Source organism: Rhinoderma darwinii, chromosome 7 (assembly GCF_050947455.1).
Source record: "Rhinoderma darwinii isolate aRhiDar2 chromosome 7, aRhiDar2.hap1, whole genome shotgun sequence".
Classification (NCBI taxonomy): Eukaryota; Metazoa; Chordata; class Amphibia; order Anura; family Rhinodermatidae; genus Rhinoderma; species Rhinoderma darwinii.
This window is the reverse complement of record NC_134693.1, coordinates 45,382,414-45,404,301: the sequence shown is the minus strand read 5'-3', so window position 1 is coordinate 45,404,301 and position 21,888 is coordinate 45,382,414. Positions and strand designations below refer to the sequence as shown.

At 42.4% G+C, this 21,888-nt stretch overlaps 1 protein-coding gene and 1 long non-coding RNA gene across 2 annotated transcripts in view; both read right to left on the bottom strand.

Annotated features, from left to right (window-relative positions):
- The window catches only part of LOC142657846 (uncharacterized), a 484,403-nt gene that overhangs the window by 44,638 nt on the left and 417,877 nt on the right, over positions 1-21,888 (bottom strand). The window lies entirely within an intron of this gene.
- Positions 1,892-21,749, bottom strand: ITPA (inosine triphosphatase). The gene is made up of 9 exons (XM_075832206.1): positions 21,582-21,749; positions 18,672-18,729; positions 15,708-15,772; positions 15,287-15,360; positions 12,483-12,514; positions 12,188-12,303; positions 11,905-11,981; positions 2,450-2,569; positions 1,892-1,991 (listed from the first exon to the last, which is right to left on the bottom strand). The coding sequence occupies exons 1-8, from the start codon at positions 21,642-21,644 to the stop codon at positions 2,467-2,469; spliced, it is 588 nt and encodes a 195-aa protein (XP_075688321.1). The 5' UTR covers positions 21,645-21,749; the 3' UTR covers positions 1,892-1,991; positions 2,450-2,466.

Sequence of the window (21,888 nt, the reverse complement as noted above, 5' to 3'; positions counted from 1 at the left end):
AGAATGGCCACTTGGTCATACACACTTGGCTGTTAATTTGTCCTTTTCTATACGGGCATACTTACACGTGGCAGATTTGTTGCAGAAATTTCTGAGACTCAAAATCAGTCCCATTAATCAGAATTTGGTTGTTTCTGCAGCATGTGCATGGATTTCTGCAGACCTCATTCAGAGAAATAGGACACAAATGGCAGAAGTTTCTGCAACAAATCTGCCACGTGTGAACAAACCCCAAAAAAGGGAAAAAAAAAATGTGGGCGATATCTCATATAATTTTTTTCAGGTATCTACGTTGTAGGTCACAGCTTTCTAATTCACAATCGGAGATACATCTACAATATAAATATTTTCTTATTGAGAACACAATAGTCTTATTAATCTGCTTCTAGAAACTCTTTTGTAATATTTATTTCCAGACAGATGGTGACTTTTGTAACTCACAAGGCTGCAGGTTGGCAAACTTCAAAAGGAAATAGTGTTGCCAGGGCCTTTATGTTCTGACTGGAAAATTACTCATACTTACAGAAAGAGCATGTTATTTAGGACATATTTGTTCTAGATTTCCCAAACTTCTTCTTGCATAACCCATCTTCACATATTTAGCACCTTCTCAGTAGCTTAGGATTGGAAAGCAATAGGACTGAAGCTGCTCCTGTTTTAGGTGTTTTTGACTACTGTAGTGCTAGTGGCCATTTTACAGCCTGAACAGCCAGAGGATGGTGCTGCCTGAGCCATTTTATTCATTCTGGTAATTTACTCACTTACAGAAAGCACATGTTATTTGTATACACTGACCATAGTCCAGCTTGCCCTTTCCTATACTTAGCACCATCTCAATTGCTTAGAATCTGAAGCAACACAATGGAGTTCAATGCCAGAAGACTGTCCACGTAATTGTTTAGGAATGAAGCTTGAAGATAAATTACATTTTTGTATTGTAAAACAGTGCAAATGGCCATAAAGCAACAAAAGAATGAATAGTCAACTAATCTCCTACCAATTCCCGTTATTTCGCTTTTAGAGGGGATGTGTCGACAAGATATAGGACCGCTGCAGCCAAACCTTGAAGCCAGAAGAACAGAGACTGGTGGGGGAGACAGCACCAGGGAAGCATCGGGACAGGATTAGTAAGAGACTTATTCCTTCTTTTGTTGTTTTAAAGCCATTTGTGCTATTTGGACAAAATGTCATTAGGTCGGACAAGCCCTGATTCAGTATTATTTTTGGATGCTAAAATGAGCATTAGGGTGTTTGAAAACTCAAGAGCTTTGCCTCTGCTCGATCAATACTAAAATACAGGAAAAAGGGATACTGGGCCCTCTCCAAATTAATAAAAGGGACCAAATATGAACTTTCCCCATTCCTCTAATTTTCCTTAGCGTGAAGGAACACTTCTTGAATTTTTTCTGTGAATTATCACTGGAGTTATATTGAGGTTAGACCATGAAATGCTACAGTCACAAATTGTTTTGTTTTTTATGTTGCATGTTTCACTAGCTTGCCTTATGAATCTTTCCTGTAGCTCACTTGTGAGCTTTACTGTATAGATTGGGACAATATGGGCAGATTCATCTCATTATCAAGGTGAGCGATTTAATGAAAGCGCTATTGTCCATATAGAGGCCTAGATAAGGCAAGATAGCAACAGCCTGCACTATTTATATAGATAAGGTTCTGTATGGGTCTCCCCTGTCGAGGGGCTGTACACCAAGCGTGTATCTTTAATATGGCCGCCCCCAGGGAAGTTATTTAATTTTTAAAAATAAAAAGCAAAAGAAAAAAATTAAAGAACCTCATAAAATTAGATGTAAATCTGTAGAAGAAAAATTATGTAACTAAAAAATTCAATACATGAGACATTCCCTTTAAAACTGATAACACAACATTAATATAAAAATAAAAAAACAACAAATTTATTGGAGCATATTGAACCATATATCAGGACAGAACAAGATGATTGACAGTCTTCATGAACGCCATTGATATCAATTCTGGAAAGACAAACAAATTTAAATATTAAGCAATCATAATCCAATAAGAAAAATAGAGAAACACCATTATGTTATGTCATTTTGGATATGGAAATTCTCATGTTCTCATAGAAGTTAGATTAAATCAAATACAGAATATTCACAAAGAAAACAAAAAGGCTCTATATACTTAACTTTTTACAAACCGGGGTCAAAAGATGTTCAGTTTAACATCATTCCAGAAATGTAACTCCCTGCCTTTTATACTCAATAGGTACCGCAATCCGTATTGATGAACAAGTATCGCGGAGTATCAAGGGTTAAATGGCTGGCATCAGTGTTTCCCCCAATGCCATCCACTTGTGTAGGAAGGTGGCTGTCAATCATAGCTGCCTTCCCTTGTCAATCATAGCTGCAACCAATCACGTGTAGCAAGACTGATTATATTGCCTCTCACATCAAGAAATGATGAGACTCACTTTTGGTTCTTGAGCTCTCACGCGCTGCGACCATTCTGGATGAAGTAATCTGACATTTCTTTCAGGGCCCTGTACCGGTGGGAAATCGTATTCTTCACTTCCTTTGGGAGCTCTGCATACCTGTACAGAAAGATTTATTGAGGCGCAGAAAACTTCACGCAGAAATTAATTTCTTTATCCATCACATGACTTCAAGGGGTTTTCGAGACAAAATTAAAATCAGGGAACGTGATAAAATAACTAAAAAAACATGACAACTGGCATATCCACCACCACTCCATTAGTCCCGCCGGTCTTTGTTAGCTGTTGTGCAGGGAGGATGTGCAGGTTGTCGGCTCATCATTAATGCAGGACAAGATCGGCGGGACTAATGGAGCGGCAGTGGATATACCAGGTTAGAACATGTGACTTATTGTTTTATCACATTCCCTGCCTTTACAACATTTTTATTTTTGTCTCAGAAAACCCCTTCAACACTTATTTAACCCGTTAGTGACCGGCCCATCGTGTTTCTACGTCGGTCACTAACGGGCCTTATTCCGATGCCATAGACTTTTTACGTCGCGGCATCGGAATAAGTAAACAGAGCAGGGAGCTGTCAAATCTCAGCACCGCATCTGAGTGGTTTTGGAGAGAGGGAGGGAGCTCCCTCTCTCCCCCACCGACACCCGGCGATAATATCGCAGAGTGTCTGTGACTCCAATGGCAGCCGGGGGGCCTAATAAAGGCCCCCAGGTTTGCCTTGAGCGAATGCCTGCTAGATCATGCTGGAGGCATGACCTAGCAGATGCCTGTCCGTTATAAACGGACAGGCATAATACACTGCAATACAGAAGTATTGCAGTGTATTATAATAGCGATCGGAGAATCGCATGTTAAAGTCCCCTAGTGGGACTAGTAAAAAAGTTTAAAAAAAAGTTTAATAAAGTTAATAAAAAAAAATTGTTAAAAAAAAAATGAAAAACCCACTTTTTCCCCTTACAAACTGCTTTACTATTAAAAAACCAAAATAAAGTAAAAAAGTTACACATATTTGGTATCGCCACGTCCGTAACGACCCCGACTATAAATCTATTATATTATTTGACCCGCACTGTGAACGCTGTAAAAAATTAAATAAAAAACGACAGAAAAATTGCTGTTTTCTGTGAATCCTGACTTTAAAAAAATGTGATTAAAAAGTGATCAAAAAGTCGCATCTACTCCAAAATGGTACCAATAAAAACTACAAGTCGTCCCGCAAAAAAAAGCCCTCATACAACCGCATCGGCGAAAAAATAAAAACGTTACGGCTCTTCAAATATGGAGACACAAAAACAAATAATTTAGAAAAAAAAGTGTTTTTAACTGTGTAAAAGTAGTAAAACATACACAAACTATACAAATTTGGTATCGTTGCAATCGTAACAACCCGCTGAATAAAGTTATTGTGTTATTTATACCACACAGTAAACGGCGTAGATTTAGGACGCAAAAAAAGAGTGGCGAAATTTCAGATTTTTTTCTATTCCCCCCAAAAAAAAGTTAATAAAAGTTAATCAATAAATAATATGTACCTCAAAATGGTGCTATTAAAAAATACAACTTGTCCCGCAAAAAACAAGACCTTATACAGCTATGTCGACGCAAAAATAAAAAGGTTATAGCTCTTGGAATGTGACGATTGAAAAACGTAAAAAATAGCTTGGTCATTAAGGTCCAAAATAGGCTGGTCATTAAGGGGTTAAGAGATCAAACATCATCCGATATATAGACCACCACAACATTTAATTGTATATTTGAAATGAAAATAAAAACAAGCCATGTTTATCTTCCCATTCCTCACCCATATGCTGGTATATGTTCTTGTTGTACAGATAAGATTTATAGTAGTTAGACTTAAACTTTGTCAATTTAATTAAAAAAAACAAAAAACAAAAAAAACAAAACATTTTGTTTACATTTATTAAAACAGGTTTTCCGCTCTGCACAGCCCCTTTGTGTTTGACATGTCCCTTGGAAATAAGTTAACCACAGTCCCGCTGCTGGGACCCACAGCAATCATCTAATCTGTGGGAGAACCCTGCAGTGCCTCTACAGGAGAAAATAAAGCACTACACAGTTCCCATTGAATCCTATGTAATGCTGGGTCCTCCAGAGCAAGAGACGCTCTTTGTAGTCACTCTCCACTCTAGCTAATAGATGAAAGTCCTAAACACAGAATTTCCTAACAGGGTAATTAAAAATGATGGAGGATTGTATTACTAAAACACAGATAACCGAGAACAATTGTGGCTGTGGGAGAGACTGGAACTTATGCGAACAGACCGACCAAACTCACCGTGGATCAGGTTAGCTAGATTATGTTCAGGGAGCTTTATACTGCTCACATTGAGCCACTGTTTCACATAATACGAATTGTACTAAGGTACATATTGTTTTAGAATTTAGTTTTTTTTCTTTTAACTGGTTAGATTATTGTTATTGCTCTTGGCTTGTTTTTTCTATTCAGTCCTATGTTCCTTTACTGATACAGGAGCACACTAGGATTTGTTGACATTATGTTTTTTATTTGTGGTGAACGCAAGTGACAGGTATTGTACGATTGCTGCTTCAGACGTATAGTTTGTGCTTTTGGTGAGGTTTGGCGCTGGCGTTTATTGATTTGTTGTGAAAATGTTTTATCTGTACCAGACAACAACTTTAACAATGAAAAACAGATGAAAAGGTGCAACAAAGAATATTGTTTTTAACAAACTGAAATGAGTATTGAAGTCCTTATTACAATTCATTTAGAAATTGTTTAAGGGACCCAGCCAATGGACCCCTAGTGATGCATATCCGACATGTTTCTATGACTCAAAAGCCTTTTCTCTGCCCAATGTACATTCAACTTTTGGTTGGCATTACCGCTTCATACCCTCATGTCATGATGGGTAGGGCTTGTGTAAACCATTAGAAGAGGAGTTACAAGGTTATTTTCACGTATATCGGTCACTAAATTTTGGCGTGTAATCAGTATTCATTTATGATGTATTCCCTTATGGACATTCAGGTAAACTTAACTTTCTATTGTCTCTTAAAGTAAATAAAATATTGCAGAAAGTTTAACCCGTTAGTGACCGCCCCATAGTGTTTTTACATCGGTCACTAATGGGCTTTATTCTGATGCAATAGCCTTTTTACATCACTGCATCGGAATAAACAGAGCAGGGAGCCGTTAAATCTCCCTGCTCTCAGCTACCAGAGGTAGCTGAGGGCTGGGGGCATCCCTGCTCGACCGGGTGAGATCGATATTAGTATCGCTCTCACCCGTTTAACCCCTCAAATGCGGCACTCAATAGTGTGCAGCGCATCCGATTGGTTTTGGAGAGAGGGAGGGAGCTCCCTCTCATCCCACCGACACCCTGTGATAAGATCACCGAGTGTCTGTCTCCCCGATGGCAGCCGGGGGCCTAATAAAGGCCCCCAGGTCTGCCTGTAGTGAATGCCTGCTAGATCATGCCTCGGGCATGACCTAGCAGATGCCTGTCTGTTTTACACGGACAGGCATAATACACTGCAATACAGAAGTATTGCAGTGTAGGGATGTCACGATACCAGAATTTGGACTTCGATACCGATAGTTCGTTTAGTATTGTGATTTCGATACTTTGCCAACAGTAATAAAAAAAAAAAGTTCTTCCGTTTTCAGATGTGAGGCGCGTGGTGTGATGTGCCTCACATTAATAGTAATTAACCCCATCATGTTTCTCAGTCATAATGGGTTAATGTGTAAGGTACATGATGGGATTAATTACTATTAATGTGCGGAACATGGAGGTTAAATTCATCACACCTCGTGCCTCACATTAATAAGTGATAGAAAGCAGTGTATTTTATTTTTTACAGCGCACACATCATAAATGATGCAAAAAAATTGTTGTGCAGGTTATTACGCCCGTGCCAATACCGAATATGTGACTATTTTATGTATTGAGACTTATTTTAATGTTTATTGTAAAAAAGGTGTGTGTGTATTTTTTTTAAATTTAACATTACTTTGTTTTTACTTCATTTTTAAACTTTAATGTACTGGCATATATCTATATACTGATAATACACAGGCATATATCTATATGCCAGTACATTAGCCTGTGTACAGATAGTACACAGGCAGTTGTTAGGACATACCTAAGTATGCCCTAACAAGAAATATGGTAGGACAGCCCTGGGGTCCATCAATGGACCCTGGGCTGTCTGCCCATATATGGTATGTCCCTCAATCGCGTCACAGGGATTCCTGTGATGCGATCCAAGGGGCATCCCCCTTACACAGCCGCAGCCCCGCTTTCATACATTCATGTGTTACTATACTTCGCTGTGCGGCTGCGCAGCTAAGTATCGAAATACATGAAGTAACGGTATCGAACCGTTTGGGGATGCACAGTATCGAAACAGTATCAAAGTTTCGATGCATCGTGCATTCCTATTGCAGTGTATTATAAATGCGATCGGATAATCGCATAGTGAAGTCCCCTAGTGGGACTAGTAAAAAAGTTTTAAAAAAAGTTTCATAAAAAGTTTAAAAAACCATAGGTTTCCGTTTGCATCACCATTGATTTTAATGGTGACAGATCCGATGCAAATGGTTTCCATTTGCCACCATTGTGAAAGTGTTCCGTCATTTTGACGGAATGAATAGGGCAGTCAACTACGGTATTGCTTCGGTCAAAAGAACTAAACCCTTGCACAATGGCGACAAACGGAAATCATTTGCACCGGATCCGTCACCATTGAAATCAATGGTGATGCAAACGGAAACCTACGGTTTCTGTTTGTTTCAGCCACGGTTCCGTTCATGGGTTCCCCTGACTAAAAGCTCAGACGGAACCCATGAACGGAGCCCTGACGCAGATGTGAACGAAGCCGAACATGTATTTCTAAGAAAAAAAAAGTAAAAATATGAGCATTTGCTCATCTAATCACCTTCCATTGCCGAATTAGGCAGTTTATTGGCTCAGCAACCCACACATTTAGCAGTGTCCGCAGCTTGGCGTTAAGTAAGTCACACAAAGCACTTGCACCGCATACGCAAACAAAGAATAAAGTTTGTACATTTTACACTGTCCTTATTCCTGTCTGTAAACGATCTTTAGTATAAAATCTTCTGACTGCAATACCCGTTACACACTACAGTCATAGCGTTAACTATTTTCGCCAGAGGAAACTGTCTAATTAATTTCTGACCAATGGAACAGATTTCTGTCCACTCACTGTTGCCATAAAACAATCGTACCCAACTTGTTTAAACAAAAAAACAAATAATTAAAAAATAGTATTAGTCAATGCATTAGTTTAGGTTCAGGCATTATCGCTTTGTGTCAGACTTTGTAAAAGGGGATGGGAAGTTACACACATATAAAACCCACAAACTAAACTGCATGCATTGGCCCATTCCTGCAAATCTGGCGATTCTTTAACACACGCAACAATAAATACAGTTGTGTGGTATGTCAGAACTCCTCACATCTTAAAATGCTTTACAGAGTACATTTTATGTGCATAATGTGTCTACTAGAGCAAGCTTTTCAGTCGCAAATTCAAATTTGTGTGCAATTTTTGCTTATAATTACTGTTTAATGCAAAGTTGCGTGAAGGTGTTTGTATATTTAAATGATAAACTTTTAGTTTAATACATGGCATGCGGTGTGCTTTTAAAAAATTTTTTTTATATATATAGGTTTTGTTAGCATAGTAGCAGTTTGTGGTGTACACTAGGTCTGTCCATTTGTGGCTGAAGCTCAACCGTTGCATAGCCTTTCTGCGTTTGAGAGCACAGGCTCCTGTTGGTGTAGACATTTGTGGTATATACTAACGTTTGCACAACTTGATTGGTGCCATTGTATAATTTAATGATGTTTTTGTCACAAAGTTGCATGAAGGTGGACACTGCTCTAGACAGCAGGTTAAGACAACTACAATATTGAGGTGGTCTGCTTTCAGTAACTATATATAGAGGGGACACGTCCAGTTTTTGTGGGGTTTTAATCCTGTGTAATTTTTCCCTCATTTTTTTCTAAACTTTGTTCTCCTGTTTGTTTTGGTTATTTAACAACGTAATCATCTACACGTTGAAATACATTTTTTTCAAAAGTACCTTTCCGTGAATAAAGGGTCTTGCTGGCATCAGCTTTTGAAAATCCCTGTGTAACGCATAATTGCATGAAAGTTGTCACGACTATGAATTATTAAGTAGGACTATGACATTCTTCACGTTATCCGCTTTTATCACAATGTACGGCTTTGTTCACACAGCGTTTGATGCGCTTTACGTGCCGAAAAATGCGTCAAAATGCATGCTTTAAGCTTCTGATTGACATCAGTGGAAAAACGCATTGCAGTGCATACGACTCGTTTTACAAAAATACGTTGTGTAAAAAAATATGCATTAGGTCCATTCCTGGCAAAAACACTCCTAATTCCCATAGTCAATGGGAGTCCTAATTCCGCGCCCAAAAAACACGCCGAAAACGCGTCAAAAACTCTAGCTTTTTTTTTTTTTGAGGGCTGTGTGAACAAGGCCTAAGTGAATGTGGTCACGTTCTGACCAAAATGCTGCGACCATTGCAAGAAATCCAAAAAGTTTGGATTTCTTACGACTGTCTCGGCGACTTGCGGGTCTTAATGCAGCCATATTCACTTACATTACTGTGACGTACACAGGGCGACACAGCAATCTTTGGACGCACAACCACGGCCAAAGTTGCCCTAGCCTCATTTTCTCCTTGGGGCTCTTGCCTACGTGTATAAAGGGTCGAGAAGCAACTCTGACGATGTGCAACGTGTCTACTTAAAAAAATATATATATGGGTATGGGAGTTTTAGTATAAATTATTATTTCATTATTCAGGTTTAATTAGTAAATATTTTGTAAAGGTGAAAATTGTCCCAGTTACCAGAAGTGTAAAATGTTCAAAATCCCCTGGCACCGAAAGGGTTAAGGCATTAGTCAATCATTGCTTTGTAGGAGTAGTAGCTCCGTTAAACTCATATTGCAGGGCCGAACAATTCCACACCCAAAGTGAAAAAGGGAAAACAAAAGTTTAAACTATTTTCTTGAATTTAAGATGGTTTCTAAAATGCATTTTTTCACAGGATGATTAATATAAGAGTGACACCATGTGGCCGTGATATATACTACACCTCTTTGACCGATGTGACATTGTAGAACTAGATGCACTACATGACAAAACTATATTAAAAGCCCTCTAATTAGTGGGTTAGGCTATTTCAGCCACATTCATTACTCATGCAGGAATAGGCAAAATATAGTAGAATAAGAGACAATAATTTTTTAGTGGTTCAACAATAAAACCCTTCATAACAGAAAGATCAGAGAGACAGAAAACCTGGAGATAAAAAGAATGCCTATTGCCTAAGTGTGTTTTTTTTGGGCCCTGAAGGGGAATCCGCAGAGTTTCAATCTAAAAATTGACACTTCCCTCTGCCTGGGACACCCGATACCTTTTTCTGCCTTGGGGTATCTATTACCACACAAATGGGTCAAAGTTTGGGACTCCACGAGTGTAATTCTGGTGCAGCTGCTTGGCTTTCTGGTCCGGCTGCCGTAGCAAAAGTTTGTCACGCAAACGCTGACGACAAAAAACGTAAGTGATATTTTAACGTCTCGCGAGATCTATAAGAGGGGGGGGGGGAAACTAAATTTAACCATACGCACAAGACATATCTCCCTTAAAGCTATACAAAACCACCCCGACCGTCCTAGTGCTTCCTTGTCAATTAGGACTCCTAAGAAATCCGTTCTGAGAAAGAAGAATTGTTGTTGTAAAGTGGCTAACTAAAATCAGATTCGGATTCCTCCTCCTTAGGCTAGATTCCCCTGGGCGTTGGCTCGAGGGGCATCCGTGCTCTGCGCTGTGGGATGCGATATCACACATTTTTACGCTATATCATATATGATTTTTTACGTGTCATAAAAACATTAGATAAGAACAAAGTCACAAACAACAATCTGGAAAGAGTTTAGCACATGCCAGAAACCGTACAACCAGCACCTGAATAATCCAGGCCTGAAGTATATATAGGCCCAAGAAAGGTACTCTGCCCTAATAAACCAGGCAAAGCTAAACGATGACCAAATCCAGATTCAGACCAAAGGCATTGCCGAGCAACACCCAAACACAGAGATAACAGAATCACTAATTAGTGGCAGTCCTGGGAATATATACTTGTGTAAGTGTGAAGTCAGTTAAATATGTGTTAAGTATGTTCTTTATATGTCAAACAACAACTATATTGGATATGTTTGTTTTTTTAATCATTTTGTGTATGTGCTTGATGTGAATATTTAAGATTTGTGTTTATACCTCTAAAAAAACTGAGGTAGACAACCTTAACTAGGTTGTGAGCCACTTTCAAATATGACCCAGTCATTTGGCTTCTATTCTAGTGTTTACTGCCAGTGATATCATTTTGACCCTAGTATGAAGTTTTAGTAATGTTCTTATATCATTGATGCCAGTAGCAATGTTCCCTTTAAGCGTTTGTATCTAGTGAGCAGGTCAGTAAGAGACCTGGGCACTGTTCCCCCCTAAACTGGGCGATCCAAAACAGCAGCAAATAAAACAATGTTGCATACCGCCAAATAATTAGGGTAGTTAATGGCTTTATGGTAACATCCCTGGGGTCTAGGGCAGAGAAGGGGTTAATGTTTGAAACCCTAGTGATCTAAGACAGTTAGGAGGTTAATGTAAAAAAAATCCCTGGTGCTCTAGGGGGTTAATTCTTGATACCTGGGGTCTACTGAGTTACTCAGCTTCCGGTTTCCACCGTGCACTGATCATAGAGGGGTTATACACCAAGTCTCTAGCGGGTGCTCACACGGTGCTTTTACAGTGTATGATCTTGGCCTTGGGTGTACTTTCCTCTAATTTATGTTAAGTACGAAAGTGGATCTAGCGGAAAGTCACGAATATGCCGAACTCATCTCTGCCGGCGCTGCCCAGGCTCTGAATGTAAGTTTTCAGAAAAGGCTTTACCCTTGCCCAATGCCCGTTATTAAAAGTTGGAGGTTATGTGTCTGATTCTGAAGTTGCTATGAGATAAGCATCACCGCAGGTGTCTGCCAGTTGCACATCTCTTCCGATTTCCAACATACATGGATGCCAACAGGGGATCAGCTGCTGTAATGGTCAGAGCTAAAAGTGCTTATAGCCAACAATTATTGGAATTTATGTAAAAAAATAAATAAAATGTAGACATAAAAAACTAACTTTTTTTTTTGCGTCTCAGACTGTAAATTTACAACCTTAAAAAGGGACCACATAGCTGATAAATGAGCCAATCTTCATTTTTCGGAAAGGTAGTTTAAACATTTTACGTTCTATTGGGGAGGATAAAAATTGATCTAGGCTGCAAAAGTAGTGCGCAATATTCTGAAATTGCATAATACACAATTATTATAATCTACTTACGTTTGTTCAAAGCCATCAGGCTGGAAACATGGATCCCACCCAAAGTCCCGCGGCCCACGTGGGGATACTATTTGACCCTGAAAAGAAGACCATATTTCACAAGGTCAAATTAAATAAATAAAAAACAGCCATAATTACACTATAAAGAGTGGAGGGTTCCCTTATGTGACTATTGCCGGACACACGGACACACACACACGGACACACACACACACGGACACACACACACGGACACACACACACGGACACACACACACGGACACACACACACACACACACACACCAGTGTTTTTCCTCTAAATAGTAGTACAGGGTCATCTGACTGTCCGGTACTATAAGCGAATGTGCAAAGGGCATATGCAGATTTATCCTCAAATCCTGCCAACATCCGATGCAAGCCTGAAAATAGAAGGCAATAATATGAGGGTTTATACATTTCCGTTCTTTCGTTTTCTATCATTATATGACTAGTACACACATCACCTCATGATAAATTCTAAATGACTGAATGTAGGTAGATAAAATCTTCAACACAATGAATGGGATTTTGAAGAAAATCAAGTTAAAAATAAACATACCTTCAGGTTTTAACTTCTCCAGGAACCATTTTCTGTCAAATCCAAGGACAACCCATTAGTATAGTTTAGCCATAAAAACGTAATAGAATTTATTTCAAGATGTGTCACTACAGCAAGATGGTGTCAATTCTTTAGGGTCATTATTACTAACCCTTTCAAGACTAAGGCCCTTAATGCATAAATGTCCGCAGCATACTGTATATAATGATACTAAACGTGTAATATGCTTCAAGGAGTTTTCCAGGTAATATAATTCGATGGCCTATCGTTGGGATAGGCCTTTAATATCACATCAGAGGTGGTCCGACTCCCGGCACCCCACAATCAGTTGACTAAAGGAGCCGCTGAGTGAAGAAGCCACAGCGCTCACCAGAACCACGTGCCCTTTATTGTTTACCAGGAACAGTGACAAACATTTTGTAGCTGAGAGCTGCAGTATCAGGCACAGCAGATGCAAAATGTACGGTGCAATAAAGGGGATGCGGCGCTGACCAAAAAGCATCGTGGCTTCTTCGCTCAACAGATCACTGGGGGGTGCCAGGAGTCGGACCCCCACCAATCTGATATTGATCACCTATTCTTAAGGATTGAGCATCAATATAAAAAGTCACAGAAAACCCATTTCACTTACATTGTTGCTGTAATAGCCAAGAACAAGGGAGAGGATTTTTATTATAGGGTCTCCCACTCTTAGGCTTTGTTCACATCTGCGTTGGGACGTTCACGGGTTCCGTCAGACCTTTACGTCAGGGGAACCCATGAACGGAATCCAAACAAACAACGGAAACCATAGGTTTGAAATGGTTTCCGTTTGTCACCGTTGCATAAGGGTTCCGTTGTTTTGACGGAATGAATAGCGCAGTCGACTACGGTATTGATTCCTTCAAAACAAGGGAACCCTTACACAACGGTGACATACGGAAACCATTTGCAACGGATCCGTCACCATTGAAATCAATGGTGATGCAAACGGATACCTATAGTTTCCATTTGGACTCCGTTCATGGGTTCCCCTGACGGAAAGGTCCAACGCAACCCATGAACGGAGGAGCCCCAACGCAGTTTTGAACGAAGCCGAAGGCTTTATAGGTAGCGAGCGGAGAAGTTAGAGGCCGGGGAACTGTTATAGTTAATAAGTTTATGGTAACATCCCTGGGGTCTAGAGCAGAGAAGGTGTTAATGTCTGCAACCGTGGTGATCGAGACGAGTGAGATGGTTAACGTAAAAAAATCCCTGGTGGTCTAGGACACAAAGGGGATAATGTCAACCCCGGTTGGTCTCGGGCACAGAAAGGGTTTTGAGGAACCCATGAACGGAATCCCGATATTGATGCGAACCTTAGCTGGTATATGGGCTGACTTAAAGCGCTGTGTGTAGCAACTGTTGTGACAGACAGCTGATCATTGAAGCTCCTTGTCACTACAGGAGGATTGGGCTGTCCAAGAGTGAGCAGAATCTCTTTAATGGCCGAGCGCAATCTGCTGTAAAACCAAAGTGCCAGATTCATACAAGCTTTTTTTCTAGTTAGTTGTGATTTTGAATGTGTAATATTGTGAATAGATGACATTCGCAATAATTGAGAATCAGAAATATCTACACAACAATTGAATGTTAAGGGATTATTCCCTTGGGATAGGCCATCAATATGAGACCATTGGGGGTCCGACTCCTGGCACCCCCACTGATCATAAGCTGACTGAAGGGGCCACAGCATTAGTCGTCGCAACCCTTTCCCAGTTTACAGGCACAGCGCCATACACATACGTAGCGCCTATGCCTAGGATTGCAGTTCCGATCCCATTTAAATGAATGGGACTGAGCTGCAATCCCAGGCACGGCCGCCCTGTGCCTGGTAAACACTGAAGTGGCCGCGGCGACGAACGCTGTGGCCACTTCAGTCGTCTGTTTAGTGGGGGTGCCGGGAGTTAGACCCCAACCAATCTTATATTGATTGGCTATTCTAAGGAAAGGCCATCAATAAAAAAGGTCCGGACAACCTCTTTAAATGCCTATTCTTAGTATAGGCTGTAAATGTGTTAAGGGGCCGTTGGGCCCCGTTAAACATCCCAGCTTTATCGCTCTGTTGATTGGTGGTGGTGCCCAAGGTTAGGCCATCAACATTAAAGGGGTTGTCCGGCCACTGGGCAGTTTTCAACACTGATGACCTACGATCATACTGACCCCCATATACACGATTATATACTGATGACCTATCCTGTAGATAGGTCATTTATATTGAAAACCGCCCCGTGCCCGGACAACCCCTTTAAATCTCACCCAAACCCAAATTACCCCAGTAGAATAAAACACACTAAAACGTTGCAATTTGAAATCCTTCATCATATAAGATATTGCAAATGCCACAGCCCCATCACCGCAGCAACCAACAAAGTGGCATCCATGACCATGCGGATATGTCTAGTACTGCCGCACATATCATAGAGAAGGAAAAGCCTAATCCAACCCTAGTGGTAACCTTACATATAGCCCCTGCTTTATAAGGAGTGTACTGCATTATACTTATGCATTGTTAGTACTACAGCCTAGTCCTATGAATGGGGCTCAGCTGCAATACCAGATACAGCCGCATGGGAATGTCGGGTGTTGTAGTGGAGAGGAGAAATCCCCTTGTTTTGATGACCAGTGGGGTTCCTGGGATAAACCATCAATATCCCAGATAATATTTATTCATAAATTACATTTATTCATGCATGGTCAGATTGCAATGGATATAAAAAGGAGCCAGTATTCTAGTATGAACCTACACAAAGCATAGGGGTGATTTCTTGATTTCATCCACTTACATATAAGGGCCAGGAAGACCACCCAGAGCGTTAAAACATAAACATGTGTCTTCCACTATGACTGGACCTTGAATCTGAAAACAAGTAAAAAACATTTACAATTTTATTATTGCCTTATGCACATGAGCATCTGAACCGTTTTACGGATGTAGTTTTTTCTTTAAGCAATGAATTCTATGCTTCTAGGGAAAAACGTACTCCGATATACGACATGCAACGAGCATTCTGCGTTTTTTAATGGACTCCTCATGATGATGATGATGGTGGTATAATATGGCCCCCACTGAACCGCAGTGACACCGTATGCAGGGATCTGTGAGAAATGGGTCCCACATACAGTTGCGTATAGGAGGCCCAACTCTCCCTGTAACCTGGCGTCTCCTTTTGCTGCACAATTTGTTTGGCGCGTTATTTTGAATACCTGTTTTGCGGCCTCTTTACACTTCTGAATTGAAATTTCATCAGGTTCCCCTTGGTACTCGGGCACTGAATATGAAAGAAGGAAAATACTTTGTTAAGCATGTTACACAGCACCAATAGAATGTTATTTCTTTGCAAGTTATTTAAATTGTGCACAAGTAAAATATACTTTACAGAAGAGGCTTCCAGCGTCCTATCCAGCGCCTGCTCTACCTGCTGCGTCTATATGGCGTCACACAGAAATTTGACATGATCTCTACGGTCACAGGTACAGACCCAGCTCTAGCCATTTTACCATGAGATATAGAAAATATACCCCTGATATCAGAGCTCAAATGCCACTTTCTGTTATCCGCTTTTGGAAAACCACCACTTCCCGTCTTATTGAGATGGTCTCGTCACATTGTTCTTATGAAAGGTTCGCTTACACAGAACAGACTCCATGCTTTAAATAAACGATGGTCCTCATATGGTGAAATAAATATGACTTTATTTGAAGTGCTTCAGACTTCCGTTAAACATGCTCTCATCCTTTTAATACAAGTGCACCTCCTTGGTATCCCTATTCCCTGTACCCCTAATGTTAGGGTGTTAACGGTTCAGTATGTTCTCCAGGAAATGTAAGAAAGCAGATCTATTGTCTATTGTATCTGTACGTATCCTGATGTATTGTTCAAAAATTCTCACAGCAAGATGGGATTACTGCTTCCACAAAAGCTATATAGATACAGACGCACATACACTGAATGGCCACTTTATTACAGAGGAGCGTGTGGACCTCAGAACTGCAGCAATTCATCATGGCATAGATTTCACTAGGTGTTAAAATCGTTCTGCAGGAATATTGGCTCATACGGACAGAACTTCTCGCAGTTACGGCTAAAGTGTCATTCTCTCATAGGGTAAACAGCTGCCATGAAGGGATGAACTTGGTCGCCCACAATGCTTAAAGAGGCTCTGTCACCACATTATAAGTGCCCTGTCTCCTACATAATCTGATCGGCGCTGTAATGTAGATAACAGCAGTGGTTTTTATTTTGAAAAACGATCATTTTTGTGCAAGTTATGAGCAATTTTAGATTTATGCGAATTCGTTTTTTAATAGACAACTGTGCGTTTTTGTTACTTTTTACTAACTGGGCCTTGTACAGAGGAGTGTATGACGCTGACCAATCAGCGTCATACACTTCTCATCGTTCCAGCCCAGCTTCTTTCACTGCACACACAGCGTGATCTCGCTGTGAATGACAGCACAGCGTCACACATTTAACTTTACGGAAGTGTCTTGATAGTGAATCGCCATTGCCTCCAGCCAGGATGCGACGTCTATTCACACTCCCGACACTTCGGTAAAGTTTCTGTGGGACTTACTCATACAGCACAACGTGATCTCGCGAGATCACGCTGTATGTGCAGAGAAAAAAGCTGGGCTGGAACAATGAGAAGTGCAGGACACTGATTGGTCAGCCTCATACACTCCTCTGTACAACACCCAGTTGGTAAAAAGTTAAAAAACGCCCAGTTGTCCATTGAGAAACTCATTATCATAAAGCTAAAATTGCTCATAACTTGCTCAAAATGTCGTTTTTCAAAATAAAAACCACTGCTGTTATTTACATTATAGTGCCAATCAGATTATGTAGGAGATAGGGCACTTATAATGTGGTGACAGAGCCTCTAAGTCAGTCTTACTGTTTAAACGTTCATCCACAGGTATCATCAGACCCAGGGTGACAAGAAAACATTTGCCAAACCTTTACTCCACCTCCACCGGCCTGAACTGTTGACACCTGACTGGAAGGGTTCTTTGATTCATGCTGCTTGTGCCAGATTCCGATCCTCCCATTAGCATGGTGCAACAAAAATCTGGATTCATCTGACCAGGCAATATTTTTCTACTGCTCAGTGACCCAACTTTTGCACACCTCTCTGTTTCCCTTACACAGTAATGGCACTTGAACTGGTCGTCTGTTGTTACAGCCCGTCCGTGCTAAGGAACGACGAGTTGTGCATTCGGACATGTTAGTTGGAGCACCAGCGTTGCGTTCGGCTGCGGTTTACTTAACAGTATGACATCCTCCTCTGATCCCTTTCGTCTACGAGTTGGTAACGTCCACCGAATCCCCTTTTGCTGGATGTTTTTCCTCGATCACACAAGTCTCGTATGCTCTTGACACGTTTGCACAAGAAAACCCCACAAGGTTGGCAGCTTTTTTTTTTTTTAAATACCGTCCACAGCTAGTCTAGCACCGATGACCATGTATTGTTCGAAGTCGCTCAGATCACTTCATTCTAATGTGGATTGACACTGAAATTGATCCACGGAAAACGTGCTAACTTAATTGTCTGCTGTACTGCAAGGTCACGTGTCTAACTTCCACACAGAGGAGCTCCAATTGTGAAAGGGCAGGTGTGTCTAATAAAGTGCCCATTCAGTGTATGTGTCTATAGATCAAAATTATCTTTTATCGCAGTACTAAAAAATATATAAAAAAAATAGAAAGCTATGCTTTTACTTGAAACAGGTTTTGCACGACCGGACAACCGATGACCTATCCAAAGGATAGGTCATCAGTATATGATCGGTGGGGGTCCGACACCTGGACCGATCAGCTGCTCTGGCTGCCTCCGGGCACTGGACGTCCACGCCAGAAGCAGATGGCTCTGATCATGGAATAGCGGCCGAGCTGATGTTGTCAGTTGTCCGGTCGTGGAAAGACACTTTAATGAGGGTCAATGAGTCTAAGGGAATTGCTATATCTGGACAAGTCTATGGGATGGAGCTTGTATATTTAGGCTATGGCTCCACAGCACCACCATAAAAATTGATTAGGATTAAAAGGATTACTTGGATGTCAGTATTTCTCAAAGCGGAAAAATTGTAAGCGGCCATCACAAAAACAACAAAAATAACTCTGACCATGTCCTTCACAACGAAATAACCTTTTCTCAGGAATGCACTTACAGTCAATTTTCTTGGCTATAAGTTTACAAGGAAATTTATCCCCGAGAATCTGAATGACCTGTGGAAAGAAAAAGACAACTAAGTAAACCGCTTTCACCATAGCCGTCAGTGCAGCTGACCTGACGGAATCAGCTTTGACGGCAAGATACAGTTTCTATGTATACAGGATACATAGAAGCTGTATCTTAAAAATCCCATTTACCACACAACGCATATCTCCCAACCGTCTCGAATTCAGTGAGACAGTCCCAGATTCCGGGCCGTGTCCCGCACCGCCTCAGATACAGTTGAATCCAACGCTAAAGAAAGGAACCATCAGCTCCATGCTTCAGCATTCACTGTCCACTCGTCGAGGACTCCCCAGGTACAGCACTACTTTAAGCATCATATATGGACACGATGCTATAGATGTATATATCATATATGGACACGATGCTATAGATCAGGGGTCTCAAGCACGCGGCCCGCATGCGGCTGTCATCTGCGGCCAGCGGGACACAGAGCCGCTAGTATCGGCTCTGCTCCGAGACTCTGGAATTCCCGGACATCGCTGTCCACATATGAACAGCGATGTCTGGGGTTTCCCCAGAGCCGGAGTCCCGAGCAGAGCGCTGGTGTCGGCTCTGCTCCGGGACTCTGTGGAATTCCCTGACATCGCTGTCCACATATGAACAGCGATGTCTGGGGCATCCCCAGAGCCGGAGTCCCGAGCAGAGCGCTGGTGTCGGCTCTGCTCCGGGACTCTGTGGAATTCCCTGACATCGCTGCCCATATATGGACAGTGTGTCAGGGTCTTGCCCAGAGCGGAGAAGAGCGCTGGTGTCAGCTCTGCTCCTGGACTCTGTGGAATTCCCTGACATCGCTGTCCACGTATGAACAGCGATGTCTGGGGCTTCCCCAGAGCCGGAGTCCCGAGCAGAGCACTGGTGTCGGCTCTGCTCCGGGACTCTGTGGAATTCCCTGACATCGCTGCCCATATATGGACAGTGTGTCAGGGTCTTCCCGAGAGCGGAGTCCCGGGCAGAGCGCTGTCCCGGGCAGAGCGCTATTATCGGCTCTGCTCCGGGACTCTGGGGAAGCCTCTGACATCGCTGTCCATACATCGACAATGATGTCAGGGGCTTCCCCAGAGCAGGAGTCCCAGTGATGTCAGGAGCACAGCTGGAGTCCCAGGAAGAGCCTACTAGCGCTCTGCCTGGGACTCCAGCTCTGGGCAAGCCCCTGACATCACTGGGGCAGCCTCTACAGAGGGCACTGGGGCAGCCTCTACAGGGGGCAGCCTCTACAGAGGGCACTGGGGCAGCCTCTACAGAGGGCACTTTGGCAGCCTCTACAGAGGGCACTTTGGCAGCCTCTACAGAGGGCACTGTGGCAGCCTCTACAGAGGGCACTGTGGCGTTATCTACAAGTGGGTGTGTGACAGTATCTGAAGAGGACACTGGCATTATCTAGGGGTGTGTTGCATTATCTACAGAGGGCACTGTGGCCTTATCTACAGAGGGCACTGTGGCCTTATCTACAGAGGGCACTGTGGCCTTATCTACAGAGGGCACTGTGGTCTTATCTAGGGGTGTGTTGCATTATCCACAGAGGGCACTGCGGCAGCATCCACAGAGGGCACTGCGGCAGCATCCACAGAGGGCACTGCGGCAGCATCCACAGAGGGCACTGCGGCAGCATCCACAGAGGGCACTGCGGCACTATCTAAAAAGGGGCTGCCCAATCTTGACATGTGTGCTAACTGAGCCGCCGGACTGCATTTAGCGACACTTAAACTGGAAAGCTGGATTGTTGAAATAAGCACGTGGAGAAATATCTCAAATTTTAAACCTAGCGCTATTATTATAGTAATGTAGTATTATTATTCTAGTAATATAGTGTTCTAGTAGTTCAAATAACTAACTGATTAACAATAATTTTGTATTGTATCAAATTTGAAAGTAATGCGGCCCGTCAACTTCCCATTTTTTCTATATGCGGCCCACTTACCCGGCCGAGTTTGAGACCCCTGCTATAGATCTATATATCATATATGGACACGATGCTATAGATGTATATATCATATATGGACACGATGCTATAGATGTATATATCATATATGGACAGTGATGTCGGGCTTTAAACTATGAAGTCCCGGGCCAGAGAAATGCAAGCTCTCTGGCCGGGGACTCCTGTCGGACGGCGCCATCAGTGGCTCCTCCAAGAGCGCAATCCCTGACGCTCTGGCTGGGGATTCTGGCATTTCAAAGCCCCTAACAGAACTGTATATATAGATAGTGACGTCAGGAGCTCCCTCCAGGTGCGGAGTCCCCGGCAAGAGCATTGCCAAAGCTCTCGCTGGGGTTCCGCCCCTGGAGGAGCTTCCGGCGTCTATCCAAATATGGACAGGAACGTCAGGGGCTCCTTTTTGAGCGGAGCCCCAATGGCGCTATCTTCAAGGGGGTGTGACTATCTACAGGGGACACTGTAGCGCTATCTACATGGGCACTATCTGCATTGGCACTAGGGGTAGCTAAGGGGGCATTATACTGTATGGGGGCAGCTATGGGGAATTATACTGTATGGGGGGTATTATACTGTATGGGGGCAGCTATGGGGAATTATACTGTATGGGGGGCATTATACTGTATGGTGGCAGATATGGGGGCATTATACTGTATGGTGGCAGAATACTGTATGGGGACAGCTATGGGGAATTATACTGTATGGAAGCAGCAATAGGGGTATCATAATGTATGGGGCAGCTGTGGTGGTATTATATTGTATGGGGGAGATTATACTGTATGGGGGAATCGGCGCCACATTAGTTGCCCCTCTGCGGTACTTGAAAGTTTGGAGGTATGCACGACGTTCCCGTAGGGGCTGATCCCCTGATGCCAGCGAGTCTGTCCAGTGACGGCCATCACATACCTCCTCAAGCTTCTTGGCATTGCCAGTTACAAACACGATACTCCTGCCAGTCACTGCAGCCATCTCCACAGTTTTACCTATGACAGACTCTACACAGACAGCATGGAGCCGGCTCCAGACCCTTCCTGCTTAATCCCCGCCCCAAAGACCAATCAGAATTCACCTCTAGCCCTCCTCGTAACTACCACGACCCGGAAGTGATTGCGTGCAGCAGTGTAGCTTACTGTCGTGCTACATACTAGTCGCGTAGTGAACGTGAGCTGCCACTAGATGGCGCTGTTTGCATAGAATGAGAACCAGCATAGCG

Bases quoted from the DNA above. Each gene is read 5' to 3' on its own strand.
- ITPA (XM_075832206.1), bottom strand. From the start codon at position 21,644: ATGGCTGCAGTGACTGGCAGGAGTATCGTGTTTGTAACTGGCAATGCC. The intron at 12,515-15,286 runs GTAAGTGGATGA...TGGATTTGACAG, and splicing joins GGTCTTCCTGGCCCTTATAT to AAAATGGTTCCTGGAGAAGT. The intron at 12,304-12,482 runs GTATGTTTATTT...TTCTATTTTCAG, and splicing joins GGAGAAGTTAAAACCTGAAG to GCTTGCATCGGATGTTGGCA.